Raw genomic sequence first — 18717 nt, 5'->3', positions numbered from 1 at the left:
AGATAGTTCTGAGGCATTGTCGCTGATCATAGCAAATTCCGATAATAGATCAGTACATCGCTTCGTGATCCAGGAGATTAAAAGCTTGGCCTCAACTGAGGATAGAGAGATTTCTTTTACTTTTTGTCGTCGTTCGCAGAATAAGGTTAGCCATGAACTTGCTGCTTATGGCCGTAGTACCCCCCGAACCGCAGTGTGGTTGTACTCGGGGTTAGACTTCATTGTAAACTTGGTTGTGGCTGAGAGGCCCCGTGACCCCGGGAAAAAAAGATATTGATAGTTCTCTATAAAATTGGTCAAACATACAGAAAATTAACTTCAAAAAAATACACATTATAGAGTACTTTGTAATAAATGGTGCTAATTCAAACAAGAACTACATCTGTTCTTCGAAATTAAATCGTGCTAGTACAAACAAGTCATAACATACCATGCAGCTTAAAAACACACTAGCAGCTCGTACAACATAAATGATGATTCAAAAGAGAGCTTCAGATAGATGTTATAACAAATCAAATTCTAGAAGTGCATTACAAATTTGATAAGCATCAGCAACTCATCAACCATGATGTGTTTACTGAACTCGGTGCCAACTGTGCACATAGGATGAAATAACCAGGTGGAAGTTTTGCGTCATTGAGTATCACATCACTAACATGAATCCTGCTGTAGGCCCCGCTTCTCCTCCCAGGACACAGTTAGACGAATCAGATCATCGTATCAACCGCAGAAAGGTCAACCACCATGCCAACAGCAGGCCTTTGCTCATGAACCTGCGGAATTTTTGGTTAATAAGCAATTGCATCAAGAAGCTGCCAAAAAATTATGCATGTAAAACTTACAGTAGCACAACTGTTGCCTCGTGATTTTGACATTTGTGGCTTTAAAGGCTGGAGCTGAAAATCACAATTCGCACTGCTACATTCCACTTCATCGCATACTCGAACCTTCTGAGTCAAAGAGATACCAAAGATTTTGCAGCCATTTGTGTGAACATCCTTGTCATTTGGTTCATGCTCTGCACTGCCGATGGAGGGCAACTTTTTAGTTCCAGCACAACTAGCTACTGCTTTGCCTGAAACAAGACGAGGCCAGAGAGGTAATGTATGACTGGTTCTTCCCATATCTTGAGTGGCGTTGATAGTAACATGTCTAATATTATCATCCTTATCCAGGCTTCTGCATACGTATTCAAAGCCATGTATCTTGGAACTAGTTTGAGGGAACATTAGCACAGATAATGGAGAGGATGCTTGAGGCATTGCTGGTGTTACTGGCCCACGATAATCGCATCCCTGTGACATAAGCCATTTATATGTTGCACCAGATGTATAGTTGCCATCAGGTTGACAGAAGCTAGAACCTCTTATAACAGCATCAGACAAAGTTCCTCCTTCATAAGGACGAAACACTTCTTGACCTTGCAAGACCTTTTGGAATCTTTGAGACTCCCCAAAGCCTGAGCAGTGGTAGGAAAATCCATGGTTTTCAGGCGGGGTTCTAGCACCAAGTCCTGGAACCCCTGGAATGTTACACATGTTGATAGAGCAATTCCGATCATCACTGTACTGAAAATTTCTTGCTTCAGACGCCTGAGAAGCCTCAGAAGCTGAATTAACAGTACCATCATGGGCTTTAGAACCCAATAATTCTTGACCTTGCAAGACCTTGTGGAATCTGGCAGATTCCGCAAAATCCGAAGAAACACTTCCACCTGCCAAAATGGCTAAAAAAAGTTCAGTAGGGCACAACAGTGTATCAAATGATTATCTCTTCACTTACAACCCAACCTACTTGGAAGCAACATGTCTGGATTAACTTGGGGGAGGCATGGCTTCAGCCGTTTTGAATGGGGAGAGGACAGATGAGATCCCGAAACCGATCCAGCAAGTTCAATCTCCCAAGGAGATACCCTATTAGGGCGACGGCACTCTACATCATCATCCCATCTCACCTGTCAAGTTTTCCATCAGTCATGATTTAAGGACAAGGAATCTAATGAGAACAGATAAAGTAAATGACTAAGATTCCTTGTTCAACACGGCATGCAAAATATGGTTTTAAATTACATCCTATGCAATCCTGGAAACCAACTAGCACAATGCTAAACTCCAGGGTTCACATATCCTTGACTCCTTGTGAGAACTTTGCCATGGGACATTATAGTATATTGCAAGGTTTCAAACCTTGTTCCACCATCGGGAATTTCCAATCACATTAACTTGAAAAAAGTAAAACTGCTGATTTCATCTATGACAAAGAATTTCAGCGAATATTTTATGGAAGCTCGGTTTCGGCTAAATTAGATGCATCCTACCCGATTAATAGCATATATACAAATGTTTGGCAGTCGTTATATGGACATTCAGAAATCTTTCTACTTTGATCTATTATAGCATGGTTCAAACCCAGTAATCCACAGATGAGCCCAGGCTCATCAACTCCCGATGAACAGTAAATTCCAAAAACTCTAAAAAAATTTGGCATCCAAGACGCTAGAGTGCACTAGTAGCATGCAAATTTTCATGGTAAAATGACATCCGAGGAGCTCTAGAAAAAAACAGTTCTCCAAAGTGCCATTTTCCAAAACTTCTGTGAGAGCCGATTTTTTTTTGTCTAGAGCTCCTCAAACGTCATATGTTCAGGCAATTTTTGCATGCTCCTAGCGCACCCGAGTATCTTGGATGCCAAATTTTTTTTAGATTTTTTTGAATTGTTTTGCTATTTTTTACTGTACATGGGCGGGTGTAGATGGCCCTGGTTACCAAAACGCCGCCCTTGGTTTAAACCAAAGTAAAAAATACTAAGAGCACAAGCTCCAATAGTTAATCAAGGAGTAGGACAAGTATACAATTGAGTAGCTGCCGTTAGGGATGCAAGCGGATAGCGTCCACAACCATCCCCAAACAGGTAAATTAAACTAACACGATTATTAAAGTAATGAGGATTATTGCAATTTTGACTACGCGGATGCATCCGCCTGCATCCCCGGCTGCAGTATGAATTGTATCTTTGAGTGCACTATACTTCTACTCTGTTATGCTGCTCCTCTTACTAGTAAACCACAGTTGTATAGATTAGTGCAAAACATTGGAACTTAATGAGGGCATATTCTAATGTAGTAATCTTGATTAGGACAAATGGACAACGCTTCACTTTTCTTCACAGGCATTTACATTATTTTCCAGAAATGAAACGACAGGATTTCTTTGGCCCTTGATGCTTTGAAATGACCAGCATCTATTCAAAATTCAAGCTGGGCATACTGTAATTCGCCAACTGATGAAAAGTTACACATAACACAAAATGCTGAAATCGAAGACAGAGAACCACAATGCTTTTGTTGCATTTAATTAATAAAGATAGATGGTCATACACCTAGAGTACTATGCACATGCATCGATACCAACATTGGTGCAAATATGATGTGTCAAGCATGAGAAAGCAGAACATACCACCAAACATTTCCACTTCGAACCATGCGACTTCAGGTCTGACTCTCTGCTCCCAGTTATCATCCCAGTTGACCTGAAAAACAAGAATAGTTATGGCATTGTGAACCCAATCACAGAGAAATTTTTTAACTATTGCACCATACCTTCTTTCTGAAGCATCTTCATTTTCATATTTCATTTTAAACCTCATTCCAACAGAAAAAGGTTGACTGAAGCTTCTCATGAACTTCCAATATGGTACAATGAACTCAGACTCACATAACCTGTCAAGTCCAATGAACTTATTCAATACAAATGAACCGTCCAAGTTGCACAGGAGAAATGCACAAATATTATGAGAATCAAAGCAAATTATTACCAATCTGAACAGGGTGCTGACGAGATTCTATTTCTTTCTTTAGTTTAATTATTATCAATAATGGGATAGAGCACTTTCAAAATAGTTGCATTGATGCTAAATGAGCATAATGAAAACGTCCACAAGTAATAAACAGAACATGTCAATTCCCAAATATCAAATTCAGACATGACCAAACAAATCTGAATGGCTGCCCCAAATGTGTAGTATGCCACAATTAAATGACCTTTGAGAATAACATGTAATGTGATAATTTAGCATTTACGAGGAAACATAGATGGCCAGACCAATGAGATGAGATACAAAATGTTGGATTGGGGGAAGCAACAAAGAACAAGAAGCAACTCAAAACTGTCTTCACCAGGGAACTGAACCTGACTGCTGAATAAAAAATGAGTCGTACGGTATTAAGAACGAGTATTCAAAATAGTTAGCACAGGACTGACAAGTCGTAAAGTTTAAGATACCATAGCCGACAAGTATAATTTGTTCTAGGAAGACACTATAACTGATTCGCCCAACCTTTTCTTATTATGGTCGCCAACATGTACAACTTGTTCAAGGAAAACACTAGAACTGTGTATTCATCCAACCTTTTCTTATTATGGTTGCCGACGTGTCTAACTTTTTCTAGGAGAACACTATAACTGTGCATTAGTCGAACATTTTCTTATTATGGTTGAGATAAGGAGAGGAAGCGACTTGTACGACCTTAATTAATACAGGCAATTGAGACGGTTATGAAAACAATCAGCAAAGTACCTGGGATTGTAGTAGATGTGAAAAATACTTTGCATAGCCACAGCATGGGCAACATTACCGAGACTACGAAGACTTGAATCCTGGTTAAAAAGTGCAGGAAAAGGAGATACATTTTTTAGCTGAGCAGCTCGGCGCACTCCCAATTGGAGCACTCCATCTTCACCTCTGGACGAGAATAAGAAATCATTGCCGAAGGGAAGCTAGAGTAAGTTCCAATGAAGGCATCGTGAGTTATAAATCGTTACCGGAGGAACAGCACTGCATCCCCAGAGACAAGCTTCTTTTTGTTGACGAATGCACTCCATCCAGTGGTTAAAAGGTGCCTCCGTGGCTGGCCTGTAACAGTTGGGAGCAGACCTGTTAGCCACTCGGGACCACAAATTTTCTCAGGGTTTCTTCAAATCCCAATGGTCTTCGTATTAACAATGGTTGTAACGGTAAATTATAGCCAAAAGACCACCTCATGAAAGAAAGCAAATGCAGATGACCAACAATCTTCACTGTTGTCTGGTTATACACATCTAAATAAGCCATCTCTGTAACACCTCATGATATGTCATAGCATTCTATATATCTCAGGTGGGCAGCCTAACAAATACGCTGAACCTGAGCTATAAGCAATAATAAGCCAGTGAATCGCTCTTGCAGTACCTCGATAGATATGTCGGAACCTCCACTCGGTGCCGTGCAGATCCTTGGCCACAAGCTCCTGGGACGGCCTCTGCAGGTTGTAATCCTGCAGACGCCAAGCAAAAAAGTCACTACTACCAGTACCAAGTCACCTCGAGGCGACAAAATCACTTCATCACCAACGCCATGTACCAGAGGCGGGAAGCAGTCCTCAGCGGCACGGCGCGGCACGGAGAAGCCCCCGTGCGTGCTGGTGTCGGAAGCCGTGAGCGTCTTGCAGAACATGTGGGGCATGCGCGCTCGGCGCTTCGCGGCACCGGTGTCCTCGCCGTCACCGTCGCAAGCTTCCTCGCTCTCCCCTTGGCGCATCCGCCTCTTGGCTTCCTGCAACCATCACCGACGCGCAGAGCTTTGATCGTTCAGCTCACATTGACCATGTCCGATGCTATCATTACTGGCATATTCAGATCAGTGGTAGTGGTAGTGGTACCTCGTTGTCGACCACGAGAGAAACTTGCGCGTAAACCTCGTCCGTAGCTGGGTCCGCCTGCAGGGAGCACGCTCTCTCAGTTAATACCTCGAACACATTGTGGACACCGTACAGCACGAGCAGCAGGCCGCGCGCGCGCGCACGCACCTGGAGATTGACATCGACAACTCGGCAGAACACATGGGGCGGCACCGCGGCCACCGCCTCCCGGGTGTGCTCGAGGTGGCCCTCCGGCAGGTACACGACGGCGCTGCCCTTCCGAGGCAGCGGCCCCACGGGGCCGGCGCACGCGTGCCACAGCTCTAGGCACACCGTGCCCCTCGGGGGCTCAGCCGAGGGACCGCCCTCCTCCTCGTCCTCCACGGTGTTGAGGTCGATGCCTATCATGGCCGCCGTCAGGTGAGGACGCAGCGCCTCTCCGCGGACACGGAGCAACGGTCGAGGAGGAGTGATGGAGACGGAGCACGTCGCCCGGTGGTGGGTAGGGGATCGCGTGCTAGCTCACGGGCGTTTAATGGGGGGCCGGGAAGCGGAGTGGGTGGGAAGTGGGGAGTGGAGGTGGGGTGGCGACACATGGTGGTGATGGCCATGGGTGGCTATAGGAGGTGGTGGTGGGGAGCTAGCTAGGGGGAGCTCGTAGGGTAGGAGGCAGAGGGGGAGCCAGGGCTACGGACTAGGAGTTGGATAAAGCCGCGCGGGGCTTTCACACTTGTTCCGTCTGTGACTCTGCTATGTTGACTGTCGAGGACGAAGAGAACTGCTCCCTATCATACAGTGCTGCGCTGCTGGAAAAGAAAAGAGGACGAAAGAGAGCGAAAGGCACGGGAACCGCGCAGCGAGGACGGACGGCGTCGCAGATGCGAGATCCGTCCGCATTCATTTGGGAGCAAACGAATAAAACAGGCCTCCCAACGCCTGGCCGCAAGCGGACCGTCGTCCGTTTTCTGTCCGCTTTCGACCTATTTCATGTCTAAGTTTAGGCTGAGTTTGCGGCCGAACGGACACACGGACGCGTGCCCTTGTCCTGCCATGGCCCGCCCGTCGGTGAGACAGACCCCTCTTTCTCTTTCTCTACCCGCCCCACCGCCCCTCCCCACTGCCCCCTCACCGCCATCGCTGTCGCCATCGCCACCCCTGGTCGCATTGTGTTCCACCAGGGTCGTCCCAGCCACCACCGCGTTATGCCATAGCTGTCTCCGCACCGGCCTCCCGAAAAAGAATTTGGCAGGCGTTCTCTGTGTTGCCGGTGGGAGACAAATTACGGCCGTCGTTGTCGCTCGTCGTCCCCAACCTCTTCCGGTCGGCCGTTCGGTGATGCAGGGCGCCCTCCACCACCACCGACCCCAAAACCTTGCTTTGCTGCCTGCGAGGGGAGCAGGTCGTGCACTATCCGGTCGCTTTCCGACCACGACCGCAAGGCGTTCGACGGATTGCTCACAAGGTACAATGGACAGTGGTGATGAGTTTTTCTTTCACAATTTCATTTGCTCATCGGATGATGAAGAGCTGGCAGCTGCGTTGGTCGTACATGAACACATCACTAGGAAGCGGCCTCGGTACAGGGGATCAATCCCCGACCATGCTCCGGCCTTGGACAGCAATAGAGAGAAAGGGCACACCCTTCTCTATGTCGATTACTTTAAGGATGGTCCACTCTTTAGGCCACATCAATTTCGTCGCCGATTCCGCATGAGAAGGCATGTGTTCAATCATATTCGCGAGGGAGTGGTCGCGCATGACCCATACTTTGAGTGCAAAGTGAATGCCCTAGGCAAGCTTGGTTTCTCTTCATACCAGAAATGCACTGCGGCTATCCGCATGCTTGCATATGGAATCCCTGGTGATCTTTGTGGATGAGTATGTTCGTATGAGTGAGTCCACATGTCTCATCTCATTGTATAGTTTTTGCACGGCCGTGGTGAAAGTGTTTGGCCCGGAGTACCTTAGAGAGCCAAATGCCGCTGATACAGAGAGGTTGTTGGCGATCAATGCCGAGAGGGCTTTCCGGGCATGCTTGGTAGTATAGACTGTATGCACTAAAAATGGATGAACTGTCAATTTTCTTGGCAGGGGCAGTACAAGGGGCATGTGAAAGGTGCCACTGTTATACTTGAAGATGTAGCTTCACAAGATCTCTGGATATGGCATTCTTTCTTCGGCATGGCTGGTTCTCAGAATGATATTAGTGTTCTTCAGCGATTTCCTGTGTTTGCAAGGCTTGCGGAAGGGCACTCCCCGGAGGTGAACTTTGAGGTCAATGGCCACCATTACAACAAGGGATATTACCTAGCTAATGGCATCTATCCTCAGTGGTCCACTCTTATGAAGACCATACCCAATCCGTAAGGAGAGAAGAGATAGAGGTTTGCCCAAATGCAAGAGAATGCTATGAAGGATGTGGAGCGTGCTTTCTGAAGGAAATATGCCCTAAAGGCAAAAATAAAGTTGTTATTTATATTTCCTTATATCATGATAAATATTTATTATTCATGCTAGAATTGTATTAACCGAAAACTTAGTACATGTGTGAATACATAGACAAAACAGAGTGTCCCTAATATGCCTCTACTTGACTAGCTCATTAATCAAAGATGGTTAAGTTTCCTAATCATAGACATGTGTTGTCATTTGATGAATGGGATCACATCATTAGAAGAATTATGTGATGGACAAGACCCATCCGTTAGCTTAGCACTATGATCGTTTAGTTTATTGCTATTGCTTTCTTCATGACTTATACATGTTGCTATGACTATGAGATTATGCAACTCCCGAATACCGAAGGAACACTTAGTGTTCTATCAAACGTCACAACGTAACTAGGTGATTATAAAGATGCTCTACAGGTGTCTCCGATGGTATTTGTTGAGTTGGCATAGATCGAGATTAGGATTTGTCACTCCGAATGTCGGAGAGGTATCTCTGGGCCCTCTCGGTAATGCACATCACTATAAGCCTTGCAAGCAATGTGACTAATGAGTTAGTCACGGGATGATGCATTACGGAACGAGTAAAGAGACTTGCCAGTAATGAGATTGAACTAGGTATGATGATATCGATGACCGAATCTCGGGCAAGTAATATACCGGTGACAAAGGGAACAACGCATGTTGTTATGCGGTTTGACCGATAAAGATCTTCATAGAATATGTAGGATCCAATATGAGCATCCAGGTTTCTCTATTGTTTATTGACCAGAGATGTGTCTCGGTCATGTCTACATAGTTCTCGAACCCGTAGGGTCCGCATGCTTAATGTTCGATGACAATTTGTATTATGAGTTATGTGATTTGATGACCGAAGCTTCTTCGGAGTCCCGGATGAGATCACAGACATGACGAGGAGTCTCGAAATGGTCGAGAGGTAAATATGTTGGAAGGTTGAATTTGGACATCGGAATGGTTCCGAGTGGTTCGGGCATTTTTCTGGAGTACCGGGAGGTTACCGGAACCCCCGGGGAGAAGTTATGGGCCTTATGGGCCATAAGAGGGAAGCACACCAGCCCACAAGGGGCTGGTGCGCCCCCCTTGGGCAGGAGGCCGATTAGGACTAGGAGAAGGGGGTTGCCCCCCTTTCCTTCTCCTTCTCTCTTCCCCTTTCCTACTCTGTGTGGGAGGTGGAATCCTACTAGGACTAGGGAGTCCTAGTAGGACTCCACACCTTGGCGCGCCCTCCTAGGGTCGGCGGCCTCTCCCTCTCCCCCCTTTATATACGGAGGCAGGGGCACCCCATAGACACAGAAGTTGATCTTTAGCCATGTGCGGTGCCCCATTCCACAGTTTTACACCCCGGCCATATTTGTTGTAGTGCTTAGGCGAATGAGGGAGTCCTGGACTAATGGGTCCTCGGACGTCCGGCCTGTTAGCCATCGGCCGGACTGATGAGCTGTGAAGATTTGAAGACTGAAGACTGCACCCGTGTCCGGATGGGACTCTCCTTGGCGTGGAAGGCAAGCTTGGCGACCGACTATGTAGATTCCTTTCCTTTGTAACCGACGTTGTGTAACCCTAGATCCTCCCGGTATCTATATAAACCGGAGGACTTAGTCCGGAAGGGAGACTCATGACCATATCCATACAAGCTAGGCCTCTAGGGTTTAGCCATTACGATCTCGAGGTAGATCAACTCTTGTAATACTCGTATTCATCAATATCAATCAAGCAGGACGTGGGGTATTACCTCCATAGAGAGGGCCCGAACCTGGGTAAATATCGTGTCCCCTGTCTCCTGTTACCATCGACCTTAGACGCACAGTTCGGGACCCCCTACCCGAGATCCGCCGGTTTTGACACCGACATTGGTGCTTTCATTGAGAGTTCCACTGTGCCATCCTCAAAAGGTTCGATGGCCCCTTCAATCGTCAACAATGACGCCGTCCAAGGAGAAACCTTCCTCCCCGGACAGATTTTCGTGTTCGACGGCTTTGCACTGTGGGCCAACTCGTTTGGCCATCTAGAGCAGATCGATAGCTACGCCCGTGGCCACCATGTCAGATTTGGGAGCTTGAACTACGTCGCGGACATCCGTGGAGATCTGATCTTCGCTGGATTCAAGACCGCGGCGATCGCTCCTGGTCACCTCGATGAACATGACCTAAAACTATCATCGGACCATATCCAGGAGATAGCTCCTGTAACTGCTCTGGCCTTAGATCCGGAGCATACGACGCCATCTAAGGACTGGAGGTTCAACCCCACCACGGAGGCCACAGATTCCCCGGCTTTGGAGCCGCACATGGACTTAAACTCACACAATATTCTTGTCACCGGAACCCCGGACTCGTCTCCGGATGTAAGTTCCGAACCATGTGAGTCCACGGATGCCGAACTTGATTGTTTATCGATCTTCGAGTTCAGCGTCGCACACATCTTCCAGCACTCACCCCTGGGCGACGTGCTAAGCTCATTAAAGAACCTGTCCTTGGCGGGGGACTCACAGCCGAACTATATCCGGTTCGAACTAGAAGCTGATGATAGGGAATTTCGCTCCCCACCCGCCACCCACTTTATAGCCACTGTCGAAGGCTTAACCGACATGCTCGATTACGGCTCCGATGACATCGGCGGTATGGACGACGATGCCGGAGAGGAAGAGGCCCAGGACCCGCCATTCACCGGACGCTGGACGGCCACTTCCTCGTACGATGTGTACATGGTGGATGCACCAAAGGAGAATAGCGGCGATGACAAAGAAGACCCAGTTGAGGATAAACCTCCTGAGATACAATCGAAATGCCGACGTCAGTGGCGCCACTCTAAGTCACGCCGCAATAAAGATAGCAACACCGGCACATGAGAAGATAACACTCCGAAAGGTGCCAAAGACAACAAAGACCCTGTTGACGCAGCTACCGAACGGGATGAACGGGAAGATGGGCAGGTTAGCCCTGGTAGACAGGCCACACACGAGGACTCGGAGGATAGTAATTATCTTCCACTCTCCGAGGATGAGGCGAGCCTCGGCACCGAGGATTTCATCGTGCCTGAAGAACCTCTTGAGCAGGAGCGCTTAAAGTGCCAGCTAATAGCCACTGCAAGGAGCCTAAAAAAGAAGCAGCAGCAGCTTCAAGCTGACCAAGATCTGCTCAATGCTAAATGGACCGACGTCCTAGCAGCCGAAGAATACGACCTCAAGCGCCCGGCCAAAATCTACCCGAAATGCAAATTACTACCTCAGTTCAACGACGAGGAACCAGTACACATACCACCATTGCGCAATGCGGCTGACCGACCACCACGTGGACGGGACAAAGCGACAACTCAAGCCGAACACCAGCCAGCCCCACCTCATCGCAAAGGCAGAGGTAAATCGTCTCACGGTCATACATATGACCTTCGACATGACCTGAACAGTAGAGCAGTAAATACAAGATCAATCTACCGATCGCGAGGACGTACCTTGATACACGATGACGACTACCTATTAGGACGTGACAAACCTAGTCATGCTCGAGCCGATAACCATAGACGGACTCCGTCGGAGCTACATCGCGACACGGCTCGATATAGAGGCGCCGCACACCCTCTTTGCTTCACTGATGAATTAATGGACCATGAATCCCCCGAAGGGTTTAAACCCGTCAACATTGAATCATACGACAAAACAACTGATCCCGCAGTATGGATCGAGGATTTTATTCTCCACATTCACATGGCCCGTGGAGATGACCTCCATGCTATCAAATACCTCCCACTAAAACTCAAAGGGCCAGCTCGGCACTGGTTAAACAGCCTGCCTAAAAATTCCATCGGCAGCTGGGAGAACTTGGAAGAAGCCTTTCTCGACAACTTCCAAGGTACATATGTCCGGCCGCCTGACGCCGATGACTTAAGTCACATAGTTCAACAGCCCGGGGAGTCAGCCAGGAAATTTTGGACTAGGTTCCTAACTAAAAAGAACCAGATCATCGACTGTCCGGATGCAGAAGCCCTAGCGGCCTTTAAACACAGCATCCGCGATGAATGGCTCGCCCGCCACCTCGGCCAAGAAAAGCCGAAATCTATGGCCGCCCTCACGGCCCTCATGACCCGCTTTTGTGCGGGTGAGGATAGCTGGCTGGCTCATAGTAAAAATACGTCCAAAGAGGCAGGCTCCTCCGAGGCCAAAAACAACAACAGCAAGCTCCAACGCAGCAGACACAAACGCCGAAGCAATGGCGAGAACACCGATGAAACTGCTATAAACGCCGGATTCAGCGGCTCCAAGTACGGTCAGCGGAAAAAGCCGTATCAAAGAAACAATCAGGGACCATCCAGCATGGACTGCATACTTGACCATCCGTGCCAAATCCATGCCACCCCGCACAAACTAGCCAATCATACTAACAGAGATTGCTGGGTTTTTAAGCAAGCCGACAAGTTAAACGCCGAGAATAAGGAAAAGGGATAGCTGAGCGAGGACAATGACGAGGAGCCCCTGCAACCAACCACAAGGGGACATAAGAAGTTTCCCCCTCAAGTCAAAACGGTGAACATGATATATGCGACACACATCCCCAAGAGGGAGCGCAAGCGCGCACTAAGGGACGTCTATGCGATAGAGCCAGTCGCCCCAAAATTCAATCCATGGTCATCGTACCTGATCACTTTTGACCGTCGAGATCATCCGACCAGTATCCGGCACGGTGGATCAGCCGCACTAGTCCTAGACCCAATCATCGACGAATTCCACCTAACGCGAGTCCTCATGGACGGCGGCGGCAGCCTCAATCTGCTCTATGAGGACACAATATGCAAAATGGGCATGAACCCATCACGGATCAAACCCACAAGGACTACCTTTAAAGGAGTCATACTAGGCATAGAGGCCCGCTGTACGGGCTCAATCACACTAGAGGTTGTCTTCGGATCGCCAGATAACTTCCAAAGCGAGGAGTTAATCTTCGATATCGTCCCCTTTCGCAGCGGCTATCATGCACTGCTCGGAAGAACCGCATTCGCTCGATTCAATGCGGTACCTCACTACGCTTATCTCAAGCTCAAGATGCCCGGTCCACGCAGCGTCATAACAATCAATGGAAATATGGAACGCTCCCTCCATACCGAGGAGCACACAACGGCCTTAGCAGCAGAAATACAGCGTGGCCTTTTCCAGCAGAACCTTAGTTTAGCGGCCAAGCCCCTGGACACCATTAAAAGAGTCCAGACTATTCTGCAGCAAGACAACCCGGCTCATCAAGAGCTTAACTAGAAATTTGGCCTCCGCCCAGTCCCGATCAAACAGCGGCATTCGTACCGCGCGTACATAACTACGCACTCAAAATCCCATGGGTATCGATGGAGGCATAGCTAGCTCGTGATCCACAGTGTGGCTCGGCTGACCCTAGGATTCACACACTTTTACTTTTCCTTTTCCTTTTGGGTTTTTCTCTTTTCGAGGTTTCTCCTGACAACCTGTTTGTCGGACACACCAAGGAGGCGAGGAGCTTTGGCGTACAAGGAATCCCCAGGTGGTCTCTGCTAACGATTGTTATACCTATTTTACATACCCGCACGTAGCTCGCTCTTGGTCATGACATGTTAAATAGCCTTACTTGCTTATCGCATTACTTGTACAAGTACGCCTTGACGTATTAATCACATTACAAATGGTAAATAAATGGTAGCGTCAGCTTATTACTTAATTTTCCCGTTTTTCCTTACCTTTATATCTATTACTCATTGCACACGTACACTCTGGTACATTTTACTTTACTATGGGCTTTCGCGCCCCGCAATACGGTAATAAAGTCCGAACACCTTTTTCAGTGCGGTTCGGCACCCCGAACTTATATCATTATATGCATCGGCTCTGAATCATGTCTTTGGTCAATAGTTGGGTTGCCCGGCTCCTGTGCTTACTACCTTACGTTCCGCTATATTGGCTAGGGTAGTAAAGGGAGAACTACTGCGATTGTGTCCCGGTTCTTCTGGATGAGTGCCTCAGTAGGGAAAGCCGAAAAATGACTGTCATGATGCAGCATGAGCTGGTCAGCTGTTCGAGAGGTTTCAAATCCTTAGAGATTTTTTCCGCTTTATGCGAGGAATCGGTTTCTTATCCGATCAGGTGCGTCTAGCGCCCCAAGTTCGTCCTTTCGAATACCAGGGGCTTCGCCAAAATTTTCATTGTCAAACTCCTATGGCTAAGTGAGGGTGATAAAGGCCATATAGTCTGATTTCCTTGTTCGTTGCGCTAAACACCTCCTTTAAGGACCAGAATATGGAGTAAATAGTGTTTAGATTTATCCCGAACACCCACGTACCATCTACATGGGGGCAGGAGCCGATGACTGGCCAACCCTCAGATTTCATAAACGGCCGCACAGGAGGTAAAATTTTAAAATCACAAGCATTATATTACATAACATCATTGTCCCATATTACAGGACAGGATAATACGAATGTTTTCATGGGAATATAACATCCTTCGTACATTGCTCCGCCACAAGGCGGGATCCCTCCAGGACACTATCAAAATATAGCTCGGGTCGGCGGTGCTCCTTGCCCTTAGGCGGCCCCTCGGTCATCAGCTTCTTGGCATCCATCTTCGCCCAGTGCGTCTTGGCGCGGGCAAAGGTCATCCGTGCACCTTCAATGCAGACCGACTGCTTCACGACTTCAAGCCGTGGGCAGGCACCCACAAGCCGCTTCACAAGTACGAAGTAGCTGCTGGGCATGGGCTCGACAGGCCATAGTTGGACTATTAGGTCCTTCATGGCCAGCTCGGCCGCCTTGTGCAACTCGACCAGCTGTTTCAGCTCATCGCTGAAGGGCACCGGATGTTCTGGTCCAAGGTATTGAGACCAGAACAACTTCTCTGTAGAACTCCCTTCTTCGGCTTGATAGAACTCGACAGCATCCAATACGCTGCGCGGCAAATCCGTAAACGTCCCTGGAGAGCTCCAAATTCGGGTAAGTAAAAGGAACGTTTCCTTCGCAGACTTGCTTTGCATAACGAAAGCCTTACCCACGGCGATCTTCTTGGCTGCCTGTATTTCCTGAAGGGCGCTCTGGGCTTCGGCTCGGGCATCTTGTGCGCTCTGGCGGGCCTTTGCAAGTTCGGACCCTTGCGTCTTAGAATCATGCTGCAGGGACTCGTACTTCTTGACGACGTCCTGGAGCTCTTGCTGGACCTCGCTGATCCAGGCCTCGTGCTTCTCGGGCGCGGTGCGTTCCCTTGGCCGCTTTGTCCTCGGCCTCGGCTAACGCCTTCTTGAGGGCCACCACCTCGGTCGTGGCCCCTAATAAAGTTCATGGCACTTTAATCAGCACGAACCATTCATCCTTCCTAAATATACACACAGGCTACTGCATACCTTGGGTGTCCTCTAGCTGCTTCTTCACGAGGCCGAGATCTTTCTCGGCCCGCTCCAGGTTTTGCTTCAGTCCGGAGACCTCTGCAATATGAGCGGCAGTAGCCACCAGCGACGCCTGCTTATTCACATAGACATCTTATGATTAGACTCCTACGAAAATTATTTTGATCCTCTGTTCGGCTTTTCCTTTCCGGACACCGAACAGAGCATCAGGGGCTACTGTCTACACTGTGATATTCTTCTCTACAATTACATCACTTACCTCAAAGCCTGTTAGAAGGCTAGCATAGGCTTCGGTCAGTCCGCTTTTGGTGGACAGAACCTTCTCAATCACCGCACCCATAAGGATACAGTGTTCATCCACAATGGAAGCGCCTCGCAGCTCTTCCAGCAGATTATCTGGTGCCTTTGATTGGACAGAGCTCACCAGTGGAACAGGCACACCTCCTCCTTTCAGGGAAGGCTGCTCGCTTGACTCCGGAGCCATGTAGGTCTCCGGAATGGTATCCGGCTGGAGGCCGAATTGAACTTGGCCCCCACCACCAGCCCCCATGGGGGCTTTTTCCCCCATGTGTCCGGCGGCCAAGGAGTCATCCTTTGGCGCCACCCCGGCGATCTCTGGAACCTCTCCCTGACCTGAGAAGGTCCTTTGGGACACCACTTCGTCATCACCCTTGGCCGAGGGAGAGTGAGCAGGCGGCGGTGACACGCTGGCCATCTCCTTTGAATCTAGCGAGCCTCCTGTTGAGGATCGCGGGGAGCTGTCACGGGCCAAACTGCAATAGCATAATTTAAACATATTAATATTAAAAAGTGGAAAGGCCAGACATTTGGACGTGCATAAGGTACTTACGAGGCAGCCCGAGGCTTGGTTCGGGGGGGGGGGGGCGCTCCGGACTGCTATCGACATCCCACGCGGAGTTATCCGCGAGGGAGCCCTTACCCCTCTTGGGCGCCTTCGCCTCCAGAGTTGGGGAGGCCCCCCTTTTCTTCCTTCCCTCCTCAGGGGGGTCGTTTTCCTCCTCCTCTTTGTCGCCGTCTTCGGTGGCTGAAGAGTGAGTCTCGTCTCCGGACATGACGTCCGAAGCACCTTTTCGGCGAAGGCCACTCCTAGCCCCTTTGGCCGTTTTCTTGGCCTTCTTATCCGGCACATCATAAGGCGCCAAAAAACAGCATCTTCATCAGAAGTGGGGTTTCTTGGTCTTCGGATAGCGGAGCCGGACAGTTAATCCGCCCCGCTATATTGATCCAGGCCTGAAAAATTGATAGGAAGGCTTAGACTCCTTCCTCAAAATATGCCAGTAGAGGGTATACCTTGAAAACATGAAAGAACTTACCGAATTGGCCTGGCATTTTAAGCTGAGCCCACGATCCTCGGTCGTGGGCGGTGGTGTCTCGCCGGCCTTGAAGAGCACTTTCCAGATGTCTTCGTGCATCGTGCCGAAGAGCTCTAGTAGCGTTTGGTGCTTGGCCGGATCGAACTCCCACAAATAGCAAGTACGGCGTTGGCACGAAAGGATCCGGGGAATGAGCATAACCTGGATCACGTTCACGAGTTTGATCCTCTTGGTTATCATGTTTTGGACGCACGTCTGAGCCTGGTCAGCTCGCTCGAAGAGCCCCAGATTAGGCCCTTCTCTTGGCAGGAGGTGAGCCGCATCGGAGCTCCGGATCGGAATCCGGGGGCTGCCGCCCAATTGGTGTTGCGCGGCTCGGTGATGTAGAACCACCCCGACTGCCACCCCTTCACCGTCTCCACAAGGGAGCCTTCGGGCCATGTGACATTGGGCATCTTGCCCACCATGGTGCCTCCACACTCTGCTTGTTGGCCGCTCACCACCTTCGGCTTCACATTGAAGGTCTTCAGCCATAGGCCGAAGTGAGGTGGGATACGGAGAAAGGCCTCACACACGACAATAAATGCTGAGATGTTGAAGACAGGGTTGGGGGCTAGATCATAGAAGTCCAGCTCATAGTAAAACATTAATCTACGGAAAAACGGGTGGAGAGGGAATCCCAGCCCGCGGACGAAATGTGTGAGAAACACCACCCTCTCATGGGGCTCTGGGGTAGGGACGATTTGTCCCTTGGCCGGGAGTCGGTAAATGATCCCCTTGGCCAGGTATCCGGCCTCCCGAGCTCCTTGATGTCCTCCTTCTTGACGGAGGAGGCCATCCACTTGCCTCTAGCACCAGACCCAGACATGATTGGAGTGCTTTCTCAGGTGGGAAAGCTAGAGCTTGGGCGCTGGAGCTCGAGTATGGACGGGCAGAGGAAGGAGAAGGCGTGGGAGAAGAACAGGGAATCCTTATCCCCTTATAAAGGCAGTGAATATCGAACGCCTCCCCACTCGCCTTAAACCTAGCCTATTCCCAAGGGCCGTGTAAATAGGCACGGTTGGGTTACCCACGCCCGAATTGATGAAAACCCCGCAATAAGGGGACACGATCTCTGCTTTGACAAGACGTGCCAATGGCAACCGCGTCTCGAAACATGGAGTAGAAGACGAAAAACGGTTTGAAATTATGGCCGGACTGACGTGATGTCATGTTACTAAAGTGGTCAGCAGATTGGATTCTGAAATATTATACTCTCTACGGCTGTGTGTTGTAGATCCGGACACGATTGTTTCGTCCGAAGACTATCTTGGAGTTCGGAAGGAGGAACCCGCCTTGCAATGCCGAAGATAAATCTGCGCGCCGGACTCCTCGTAAGTGAAGCCAGGTTCAGGGGCTACTGAGGGAGTCCTGGACTAAGGGGTCCTCGGATGTCTGGCCTGTTAGCCATGGGCCGGAGTGATGGGATGTGAATGTGTGAAGACCGAAGACTGCACCCGTGTCCGGATGGGACTCTCCTTGGCATGGAAGGCAAGCTTGGCGACCAACTATGTAGATTCCTTTCCTTTGTAACCGGCCTTGTGTAACCCTAGATCCTCCCGGTGTCTATATAAACCGGAGGACTTAGTCCGGAAGGGAGACTCATGACCATAGCCATACAAGCTAGACCTCTAGGGTTTAGCCATTACGATCTCAAGGTAGATCAACTCTTGTAATACTCGTATTCATCAATATCAATCAAGCAGGACGTAGGGTATTACCTCCATAGAGAGGGCCCGAACCTGGGTAAACATCGTGTCCCCTGTCTCCTGTTACCATCGACCTTAGACGCACAGTTCGGAACCCCCTACCCGAGATCTGCCGGTTTTGACAGCGGTAACTTCATCATCACC

At 49.1% G+C, this 18717-nt stretch overlaps 1 protein-coding gene across 2 annotated transcripts; it reads right to left on the bottom strand.

The window, feature by feature from the left end:
• Window positions 1-303: 303 nt before the first annotated feature.
• LOC125544348 (auxin response factor 2-like) lies at window positions 304-6437 on the bottom strand. 2 transcript variants are annotated; one of them, XM_048707999.1, is made up of 11 exons: window positions 5843-6437; window positions 5696-5752; window positions 5398-5589; window positions 5227-5311; window positions 4821-4911; window positions 4576-4740; window positions 3599-3718; window positions 3456-3528; window positions 1795-1954; window positions 843-1726; window positions 304-773 (listed from the first exon to the last, which is right to left on the bottom strand). In XM_048707999.1, the coding sequence occupies exons 1-11, from the start codon at window positions 6080-6082 to the stop codon at window positions 708-710; spliced, it is 2133 nt and encodes a 710-aa protein (XP_048563956.1). In that variant the 5' UTR covers window positions 6083-6437; the 3' UTR covers window positions 304-707. The 2 variants fall into 2 exon arrangements, with proteins under 2 accessions (XP_048563956.1, XP_048563957.1); XM_048708000.1 differs by having other exon boundaries at window positions 843-1714; window positions 5843-6436.
• Between the last annotated feature and the right edge of the window lie 12280 nt (window positions 6438-18717).

Source organism: Triticum urartu, chromosome 3, assembly GCF_003073215.2.
Source record: "Triticum urartu cultivar G1812 chromosome 3, Tu2.1, whole genome shotgun sequence".
NCBI classification, from domain to species: domain Eukaryota; kingdom Viridiplantae; phylum Streptophyta; class Magnoliopsida; order Poales; family Poaceae; genus Triticum; species Triticum urartu.
This window is presented reverse-complemented; position numbering and strand designations above follow the sequence as displayed.